Source organism: Globicephala melas, chromosome 13, assembly GCF_963455315.2.
Source record: "Globicephala melas chromosome 13, mGloMel1.2, whole genome shotgun sequence".
NCBI lineage: Eukaryota > Metazoa > Chordata > Mammalia > Artiodactyla > Delphinidae > Globicephala > Globicephala melas.
In genome coordinates this window covers 3,101,590-3,112,780 of record NC_083326.1, presented here as the reverse complement: position 1 = coordinate 3,112,780, position 11,191 = coordinate 3,101,590, and the positions used below count along the sequence as shown (strand labels likewise).

Genomic DNA, 11,191 nt, shown 5'->3' with positions numbered 1-11,191 from the left:
GAGTCCCTTTTCAAAGCTGGGTTGAAACTTCCTCATTATGCCCCAACTATCTAAATCCATTTTCTGCAGTGTGCCTGCACCTATTCATGCCAAGGTCTTAGCAGCTTAAAGCATGGTACCCTCAGGTAATTGGGAATTTTTTTTAGTAACAGCTTTAGTTAGATGTAAGTCACATACCATAAAATTCACCCTTTTAAAATGTGTAATTCAGAGTGTTGCGCCATCACCACTATGGAATTTCAGAATATTTTCTTCACCCCCCAAGAAGAAACCTCTCACCCATTAGCAATCACTCCCTCCTTTCATCTCCCCCCAGCCCCTGGCAATCATTATTCTTTGTTCCTATAGATTTGTTTATTCTGGACATTTTCTATAAACGAAAGAATATGTGGTGGGGTCTTTTGTAACTGGCTTTTTTCATATGTTTTCAAGGTTCATCCATGCTGTAGCATAAAGCATCATCAGCTGATAGACATCTGGGTTGTTGCCTCCTTTTGGTATTATGAATGCTGCTGCTATAAACATTCGTGTACAAGTTTTTGTGTGGACATATGTTTTCATTTCTTTTGGGTGTATACCTAGGGATAGAATGGCTGAGTCACATGGAAACTCTACGTTTAACCATTTGAGAAACAAATTGTTTTCTGAAGCGGCTGGACCATTCCCATCAGCAATGTATGAAGCTTCTGATTTCTCTACTTCCTTACCAACAGTTGCTGTTATTTGACTTTTTGATTCTAGTTATCCCGGTAGGTGTGAAGTGATATCTCATTGTGGTTTGGATTTGCATTTCCCTGATGACTAATGATGTTGAGCATCTTCTCATGTGTTATTGACCAGCTGTATATCTTCCTTGGAGACATGTCTATTCAGATTTTTTTAATTGGGCTTTTTGTCTTTTATTATTGCATTGAAAGAGCTTTTATATATTCTAGATGCAAGTCTCTTATCAGATATAGGATTTACAAATATTTTGTCCCAATTCCACAGGCTGTCATTTTACTTTCTTGATGGCATCCTTTGAAGCACAAAATTAATTTTGTTAAAGCCCAAGTTATCAAATTTATTTTTTGTTGTTGCTTATGGTGACATATCCAAAAAGTACTGAGGGCATCTAAAAGGAATCAGCTTCAGATCTTACTCATTTCCACTAATATCATCTGGAACGTCATAAAGAGCTTTTATTCCTTCTGCTTGAGACAGAGAACAATTTTTATTATGAAATATTTAAGATATACATAAAGGTACAAATAATAACATACATCTGTGTCCCCACTACCCAGCTTAAGAAATTTTGCCAGTGAAGTTGAAGTCCCTGTGACCCCTCCTTACCTCCCTCTCCAGAGGCAACCATTAGTCTGAATTTGGTGTTTATTGTTCTCATGCATTTCTTTATACTCTTATTATGTGTGTATCAATTTTTTACCAATATGTAGTATTGTTTTGTCTTTTTGAACTTCATGTAAATGGCATCATGTAGTACAGATTCTGCAACTTGCTTTTTTTCCACTCCAGTGTTGAGGTTTATCCATGTTGATATAACTAATATAAGTGTATAAATATTGCTCTAGTTCATTAATTTTCACAGTGGCTACACCTTCTATAAACACAATGTTTATCCATCCTATAGATGAATATCCATGTTGAAATAGCCAAAAACTGGGGAAAAATGACACTAAACATTTCTGAGCATGTAAACCAGTTTCTCTAGAGCCAGGGCTTTCCATATCTTTTTACTGCAACCCACAGTAAAAATAAATAAAATACATTTTATATCTTGACCCTACGTACACATACATGTTTGTGTGTAGATGTTTATCAGTATATAACAAAAGTATCATGTAACAATATTGTCTCCTGTTATTTCTATGTTGTTAATATTTCCTTACATAAACAAAAGATGGTTTACAGACACTGAACTGATTTCATGACTTCCCTACCTAGGCTACCACAACAGTTTAAAAGTTGCTCACGGGTATCATCCCAGATAGTGTAACTACTGGGTCATGGGTCTCTTAGTCAGCTCCGGCTGCCACAACAAAATACTACAGAGTAGGTGGCTTAAACACAGGCTTTTTTTTTTTTTTTTTTTTTCCTCACAGTTCTGGAGGCTGCAAGTCCAAGATCAGGGCGCCAGCATGGTCTGATTTGGATGAGAGCCCTCTTTCTGGCTAGCAGACAGTTGCCTTCTTACTGTGTCTTACATGTCTCTTCTTCTTCTAATAAGAGTGCTAATCCCATCATGGGGGCTCTGCCCTTAGGATCTCATATAAACTTAATTACCTCCCAAGGGCCTTACCTCCAAATAACATCACACTGGGCAGTAGAGTTTCAACATATGAATAGGAGGGAGGGGAAACCCAAACCTTCAGTCCATAGCTTGAGATATGCACATATTCAGCTTTTTACTAGACAATTCCACTGTTTTCCAAAATAATTGTAGCAAATTATGCTCATACAAGAAGACAAGTGAATTGCCAATGTCTTGCCTCCTTACTGGATTTAAATGTATTCTTATCTGATTCTGCCTATGTGAAATGGTGTCCTGTAATGTAAGTTTGTATTTCCATAATTAGTAGTGAGCCTGAGCATCTTTTTTATGTTTACTGACCATCCACATTTTCCTGTTCCATAAAGTACGAGACAGGGAATCTATCTATGGGAAAAGTTTCCAAGGCCATTCCTGAGCTTGAGTTGAGAGGCATATGCAGGTGTGCGGTTCTGATGTTTAAATCTGTGACCACTTGCCCAAGAAAAAAGGGAACCAATCAAACATTACCTTCTCAGGAAGACTTCTTCCAATTCTTCTCAGGCCAGAACAAAGTAGAATCAGCAGCAATAACAATGAAGGAAAAACCAGGTGGAAAAAAGAGGCTTTGTTTTTCTTAAAGCTAAAAAGTCCTAATTTGGACCACAGAAAAAATCTACTCTTGCTAAGTCGAGCTATGTAAATCTGGATATGTTATTCTTCTGTTCTCAGTCTTCCAATCTGCAAAATCAGGACAACAATCTGTACCACTTCTTACCCCCATGTGAAAATTTTGAAATACATATTCTTTTAAAACTTTGAAAATAAAGAATTTGTAGAAATTCAAGGTTTTGTGGGCGTTAGTCATCCAACGCCTTCCAAAACTTAAGTGAGATGATAGAACTGTAGTCCTTTAAACAGCTTTCTGGAGTAAGCCACTCTCCTCAATTCCTGCCTGAAAAGCGACGGCTCTGCAGAACAATGAGTTATTCCCTAAAATAACACAGTCCTGTCTTTCAGTCTCAGAAAATAAATCTTAGAAATTCTCCATTTTAAGGCATAGAAATCAAATCCCTTAGCGGTCAGTCTTTCTCTGGAGTCTCCTGCTCTCTGGTTCAGGCTTTTTAAACATCAGTCCCTCTACCCTCTGGTCTGATTTCCCTCCTGTTGCAGGTGCCAAAATCCATCCTAAAGTCACACTTGCTTGCTTTAGACTCAAGCACAAGAGTGAGGGCTCAATGGTGCACAACACTTCACCCTCCCACTCTTAGGACAGAGCAGCCACGGGAAGGAAACAGAAATGACTCCTTCGAGGTGTCGATTATCAAAGCACAAAGGAAAAAACTGGTACCAAATAGTTTCCTTTACCAAAGAATAAGAAGTTAGATTAACAGAATTTACAACCAAGAGGTGTTCCCACCCTGAAGGCCAGGATCTATGAGCAGATCACACAAGCTGCTGCCACCACCTTCTTTCTGAGGGTTGACTTCACTGCCAGCACTCGCTCTCATCTTTTACTAACATCCACCTACCAAATGGGATCTCAAGGCTTGGCAGAAAGGAAAGAAAGAAATGGTGAATCCTCATCACACAAAGGGATCCTTGCCTAAAGCCATCTCCATCTAGAAGGCATGCTACACGCAAAGTAGCGCAATGGCAGTTGAATTGAGCCAGCAGTGTTACAACCTCTGTTGGGCTAATGGATGCTCTTTCCACATCACTATCATGTTCATGACCATCACCTGCATCTTTTTCTGAGCGCATTGCTCCTTCCAATATTTGACACTGCCTTCTTTTGCTCCAGGCATATTCTCCCAGCCAAAGCTCCACTGTATAGCCCAGGAACTTCTCTAATTCTGTAAATCACTGCTCTCAAACACAGAATCAAGAAAGTAAAGAAAATCATACCTACCAGTGACCTAGCAGGATCACTCCATAGATCAGCAAAATGGTTAAAACAAAACCTAAACCTAGAAGAAATTCACCTTACTTCAATTGCAAAATTGGAGCTGAAGAGATGTTTATGTATTTTGTAAAGATTTATGTAATTTTTCTGTTTGGACTAAAGTTATAAATAGCTGTCATCTACTGTGAAAAACATACAAACAAGGGAAGGCAAGGCCAAAAGCCAGCAAAGAATAGAAAGAGGAAGCCAGAATGAGATTAAGTACTAGCCACAGATTATTTTACTTACTCATGCTTTGTCTATTCTTCAAAAGCAGCGTCCAAGGGCAAAAGCGTTCAAAAACAAGACCCTAAGCAAAAAATTTTCTTCTAGAGCCCAAGAAAAGAAGTTTCTCATAGGCACTAACATGTCTAGGTCTCAGATACAAACTAGTATAAAAGAACCATTTCCCAAAACTAAAAACACTTCCTAACTGTTAACAGTGTACTTCCTAATTGTTAACAGATCTCTTTCCAGTGCAGGTAGGACTAAAAATTTGATGAACATAAAGAGATCCAGGAGTGAATATTTTAATAAACACAGGCTGTACTCTGTCTGGTTCCTCATTCTCCTTTACATGACGTAAGTTACAAAAGTCATGAGATGTTAACGCAGTAAGTAGTTCCTGTCATTTTGATAACCAAATAAAAACCCTGAAAATAGAACCAAATTAGGAGGAAAGTTCTTTGGGCTATTTTTGAAACACCCTGTATTTGCTTCAACCACGAGCAAAGTGCACACAGTCACAGCATCTTACCCTGGCACGTTGGTCTCTGGGAAGTAACTATCAGCTGAGTTTTGTTCCCAGGAGCAAAGGGGCCTAGCACTAGGGAGCCTTTCGCCAGCTTTGAAATCTCACTGGTTCTAACTGGAAAGGGAAGTGGGGGCTACAGGAAAGCTAATGCAAAACTATTTTTATCTAAATCTAACACACCAAAGGCCACCTGCAAAACATTCTAAGAGTAGGATACAGCTGTTGCTTGGAAAAAATCAGGGAACTTTAACAATAAGATCTGATAACAAAATATAATTCACTTTCACATCCAAAAGCTAACTTGGGAGCTGCTCCAGGCACCATCTAATTAACTGAAGCAGATGGAAAAAAAAAATCCTCAGAAATTATCTTTGTTTAAATACACTCTATTTTATTTTGTCTTAAAATAGTTTAACCTTTATGCTACAGACTTATTTCAAAAAACAGAAAATCTTATCTTGCACCAAAAAATATATATATAACACTCTGTTTTATTATTATTTTTTTCTCCAAAGACCATTAAATACTAAATGGAAACAAAAACTAAATAATGAAAAGAAGAACCAAATTTTGTTTTAAAAACTAGAGTCACACATTTTAAAACATTAATTCTAAGCAATGATTTGTCGTCACTGCATCAAGTCCACGCTCACACTCCAGCAACAGCAGATCTGTTAACCACCAAGTGCATTGGTTCCTAGCCATACAATGGCTAACATTTCATTTTCATGGTAAGAGGAGCAAAAGGCTTCAATGACCTTTGTACTCTTTAAACAACAAAAATATTTCCTAGTTATCCAGTGATTTTTTTTTAAGATCACTACCCTTTAAAACTTGTTAAAAGAATAAGAAGTACGTAGTGTTTTAAATAAAATGAAAAAATACAACAGCATTGGACTAAAATACGTGATTATTTTAAACAAACAGTGCACAATCTGAGGAAGTTTGGTTAGGGCGCAATCATTTTTATATATACATGGAAGTCGCATCATACACATACTGAAAAACAGGGATGGAGGGGAGCTCTTTGCCTTTAAAAAAAAAAACCTTTAAACTGAAAGACAATACTGTGTCCCCAGCTTTTTCAAAAACCTTGTGACACAGTATAAAAAGCAGGCAACAAATTCATTTTTAAATTGCCTATGGTGCTAATCTGCTAAAAGTAACAATGAACAATTGACTAAATTAGCAAATCAGATGGTTCATATTCACAATTGATAATAATAAAAGCAGAATTTATGGGATGCTCAATTGTTACGAATAATGGAGTCCATTCAGTCCGGCCCCTTCCATCAAAATGAAGAGACAACTACTGGTGAGCAATAGCTACGTATCAATATTGCTGTACTGATGCAATAGCTGAGTTACCGCTCTGTGGTTTCCAATTGGGGGAAGGGGGGCACTTAACCAAGTTAGTGCCAAAAACCAATCTGCGACCCAAGTGTACCATTTTAGTGGAGATATTACTTTGAAGAGACGGTGAAGCATAAAGTGTCTATGCTACCAAATGCAAAACTTTGGTTAAAAAAGACCCCCTTAAAAGAAATTTTAAATGTCAGAATTTTAAATTTACCACAATTTTTTTTTTTTTTTTTTTGTGGTACGTGGGCCTCTCACTGTTACCACAAAATTTTATCATTAATACCTTGCCAGAAACCACATCCCTACTCTCCTGGATCTGGCAGTGAAAGAAGAGCTGAAACATAGTCTCTCTTATAGTTAGTAGGTGGAAAAGTCCCAACCTAGTAGGGAGAAAAGCTATCTCTACCATCCCTTCCCCTCCCCGCTTTTTGCATATTAATTTTTGTTCTGGTGCATCAAGCCAGATAGGGTGCTGGAAAAGGGACAGGTGAGGGCAAAGTGTAACCCAATATAAAAGCAAAAGGCCAGAAAAGAGCTTGGTTACAACTCCGCTCTCCACTCCCAACCCACAGTGCACACAGCACACCCAGAGAATTCTCGTTAGAGGATGACTGTTAGGGACTAAAGAAAATATGCCCTGGGAAATCCCCTGCTATACGGAATTGGACAAAACATACTGCTAACGTAAGAACAGGTAATGCAAAAATGTTCTTTAAAGTGGGGCTCTGCCCTGATAGTGGGGGGAAAATAAGCTGCAAAAACTTCAAGTCATAGAATCCACTCTATTCTTTCCCCAATGATTTTCCTGGAAAATATAGACCAGAAATTGTACATTTCTGCTCTGTCTAGCATTTTAATTCAAGTCAAAAACAACGTGTAACAGTAAAATTCAATAAATTAATCCTAAAGTAAAATGTGAAGGTCCAAGGATACACCAGTAGTGAATGTGCAGAAGGTCCTATTTCGCTCTGGCCTCTGGGTCTTTGGTTTTTGTCTAGAATTGTGGCCACGTGAGAGACTTGAGACATGAGGTGCTAAAACTGGAGATTCAAGATCTCTTTAAAAGCCTGATCTATTAAAAGTAGAATGATAAGAAAATAAAAAGTTGATGAAGAACAGAGGCCAGATCAAGTGCGATGTTATCAGAGAAGGTGAAAGAACACATGCTTAAATACATTCCCATGGAGAGGTGTATGGACGAACTAAAGCAGCAGGAAGAAGGGTAAAGAAATAAGCGAGTCTTTACACACACAGGAGACAAGGCCAGGCAGCTGGAGCCAGGCAGCCGGACGCACGCACATGCGGTGGGTGTCCTGTTCTCCGCAGCAGCCCCACAGCACCACCACAGCGCCTTAGGCAGAACAGGCACTTGGTATAAATGTGTGTCCGCTGAGTGGAAACTGAAAATGGTCGTTCTCATGCTCGTATGATAAGGAAGAGCCGCCAAGGCATTTGGGAAGGGAGGCAAAGGGCTAGAGCCCCATTATATGGTAAAAATGGAAACAAAAGCAAACAAAAAAGCAGACAAAAACTGTGGAAAAACAAAAAGTGAGGTCTTCTAAGCCAGCATTACTTCACTCCTCCCTGTGCACAGTACATAGTGTTCTAATTCTAGGTATTGCTTGTAAAATAATTCACTAGTAACTACAATGTTATAGTAAAAAAGGTAGTAACTAATGCCACAAAACTCCAACACCGGCATTTCCTGAATTCCCTGATGCTCCTACTACCCTTTGTTATTCCTGTTAGATACTATAAAACCTACAGGGCCATTAATGTGTTTTGCATCTGGTTTCTTATGATGTATTTTGAATTTTCCACTTTTAGAAGGTAGAAGAGAAAAATACCCAAATATAGCAACAGGTCAACTTCAGCTCAAGTATCAAACAGTTGTCATTACATCCTTTACAGAGAGACCAGCTACAGAAGAAGGCACTGCCCTCTCAGATTTTTCAAGTTCCCAAAGCCTTAGAAGCCACACAACTTTTCATATTCAACCTAAGTAACAGGTTCTATGTTTCTCCCATTATTTGAACAAACCAGGGGGAGAAAAGGGATCTCTCAATACTCTCCTCAGATGCCCAAACCTCATGGTGGGGTATCTATCTGAAATGCCTCTGCCTCACAAGGAGATATTTTCCAGAGTTATGAATTATTGCAACAAGGAGATCAACTAAGTCACCTTAGCAGTATTTATAAACACAAAGGGTCATGTCAATTATCTGTGTTGTGGGAATTCAGCCAGGAGCAAAGTCAGGAAAAAAGGCAGAAGACTTAAGCTAAAAGAAAAGTAACACTTCTGTCTTCTATTTTTAAGGACAGGTTTTCAATGCACATGCCCTACTAGGTGCCAAAAAGGAACTGACTAATATGTGTGCAAATGCCCTAAGGTAGGAGTGCCAATGGGTGGGCTGACAGTGGTCAAGTCTACATATTAATTTTATTACACAGAAAAATAAATACAAGATTCAAAAACTGAAATCCATTTCACCTGGTAATTAAAATATCATTCTAAAAGGAAGGCAGTTTCCTAAGATTGAAAGTCACCAAGTAAAATGAAGTTGTCTAATAAAATTCATCATTCTCAGATTCCTACTGAGGGAAAGAAGAAATTCTTTTCTCTGTGATAAGTTACTTCCTAAGTGACTTCTTTTAATTTAAAAAAAAAAAAAAGGGAAGGGGGCAATTTTCCATGAGTTTCAATTATACAAATGCCACAAACAGCTTCTGAAGCTGAAGCTATGACAATGAACTTCCATGTCACAAAGAGGAGGAGGAGTAAGTGGAAGGGAACAGTGCAGAGGAAACACAGTGACATTGCATTACAGTAGGTATTTACGTCTGCTATCCTCATCCAATGTAAGGTCAACAACTTCTGCAGGTGACGCCCAAGTCTGCTGGGGAGTCACAGCAGTCCATGACTGTGTTTGCCGGGTGCTAACATACTGCGTGCCAGAGCCGTGCTTCCATGAAGAAACACTCTGAATCACACCTCCTCGAGGATGAACACACCTGAAATTGAAATGAAGAGCAAAAGCATGGTTAATCCTACAGAAGGCAAAATGGCTTCAGTTGTACTGAGATAAACCTACTACGCAAGTTCATCAAACCCAAAACCAATATCCCTCCCCCTCTTCCTCCTTCCCTCCATGTCTGGTCTGTCTCCCCACCTCTCTCAGTTTAGCCTTAAAAATGCCAAGATTTTTGTCTCAGCCACAAAGTCCTGAGTTACGTCTAGATCTGTACTGAAAATGGATAAGATGATGCTTCTCTGAATTCATTTAAGCCCCTGGGGTCTTCAGGATAGGGCAGCATATAAATCCTGAGCAAAATTAAGATGCCCAGACAATCTTAGTCTGAGCTAATGAAACAGTAAGAAATACAAGTGAAACTTGTTCTTAAAATAAGTTCTGTGCCATATTTGTTAATAGTACTTACAAAAACAGAAGTAGTAATACCCCTTTTACAGATTAGATGTCTAAACATCTTTAAGTACTAGGTCATGAGTTAAAGATCAATTTCCCTCAACCTGAAGGTGACAAGAGAAACACCTGGCTAGTTCATCACAACCACTTATGCTTCAGTGAAAATAACAAGGCTGAAGTACTCAGTTTAGATTCTCTAAAAGTATCCTATAAGAGGGACAGAACTGCCTTGCTGACAAATCTCATGAGTTCACTGATCGGGAGAGAACTGTTTCAGAAATACCTACATATTGAATTCCACATTGCAGTCAAATGATAGAACTGTGAACCTCCAGGATGAACCACTGAGTAAGTTTTGATTCATATGAGAGGAAGGCAGGCAGCTCAAGTTATCACTGCTCCTGAGGTCCACACACGTAAATTATAGACCTGTCTCCCTGCAGCATATGTGAGAAGTGACAAGTGGCACGATTCTAATCACACAAACTACTACAATGGATCGTGAGCAGCTGTTCTGACAACATGTATACGATGAGTGATGCTGAATCACTTAAGAACTCCAGCTTCGACCCCAGGCTACCTGAACCTATAGGTTCAAAAGAAAACATTAGAGTAACAACAGACAAGGTTTAGCTGCAGAACTGCCCTTAAGGACCCTTAGGCTTATGGAAAGAGGCCCTGCTCCTACAAAGGCTAGCCTGAAAATGACTCCCTTACCAAGAGAGGTGCCGAAAAACAGATCCCTTGAGGCCAGAGTAGGGGTAGACTGCAGATTTGTTACAGTACCAGAGAGCCATCATCTTTTCAGAAATGGGCTAAGAGTAGCTACTAACCCAGAGGCGACCATATTTTCAAAGATTAGCTAGTAAAAAGCATTAAAATAAGACACACAGGGACTTCCCTGGTGATGCAGTGGATAAGAATCCGCCTGCCAATGCAAGGGACACAGGTTCGATCCCTGGTCCAGGAAGATCCCACATGCCACGGATCAACTAAGCCAGTGCGCCACAACTACTAAGCCTGCACTCTAGAGCCTGTGTGCCACGATTACTGAGCCCGTGTGCTGCAACTACTGAAGCCCATGTGCCTAGAGCCCGTGCTCCGCAACAAGAAAAGCCACTGCAATGAGAAGCCTGTGCACCACAACAAAGAGTAGCCCCCGCTCGCCTCAACTAGAGAAAGCCCGAGCGCAGCAACGAAGACCCAACGCAGCCAAAAATACATAAAATTAAACCTTTAAAAAAAAAAAGAAAAACAAGTCCAAAGTCTAATCCAAATCTGTCCACCCCTTAAATACACTCAGATTAAATGACCGAGTAGTCACGGAAAAACGTCAGCCAAAGGAGTCCATCCAACATTTTATTTTTTTTGTGGTACGCGGGCCTCTCACTGTGGTGGCCTCTCCCGTTGCGGAGCACAGGCTCCGGACGCGCAGGCTCAGCGGCCGTGGCTCACGG

General features: G+C 39.6%; 1 protein-coding gene across 4 annotated transcripts in view; it reads right to left on the bottom strand.

Annotated features, from left to right (window-relative positions):
• Positions 1-5,979: 5,979 nt before the first annotated feature.
• Positions 5,980-11,191, bottom strand: part of ARK2N (arkadia (RNF111) N-terminal like PKA signaling regulator 2N) — a 70,929-nt gene continuing 65,717 nt past the window's right edge. For all 4 annotated transcript variants that reach the window (XM_030867844.2, XM_030867841.2, XM_030867845.2 and 1 more), the window contains one exon: positions 5,980-9,321. In XM_030867844.2, coding sequence (XP_030723704.2) covers positions 9,132-9,321 — 190 coding nt within the window. In that variant the 3' untranslated portion in view covers positions 5,980-9,131. The remainder of the gene's footprint in view (positions 9,322-11,191) is intronic.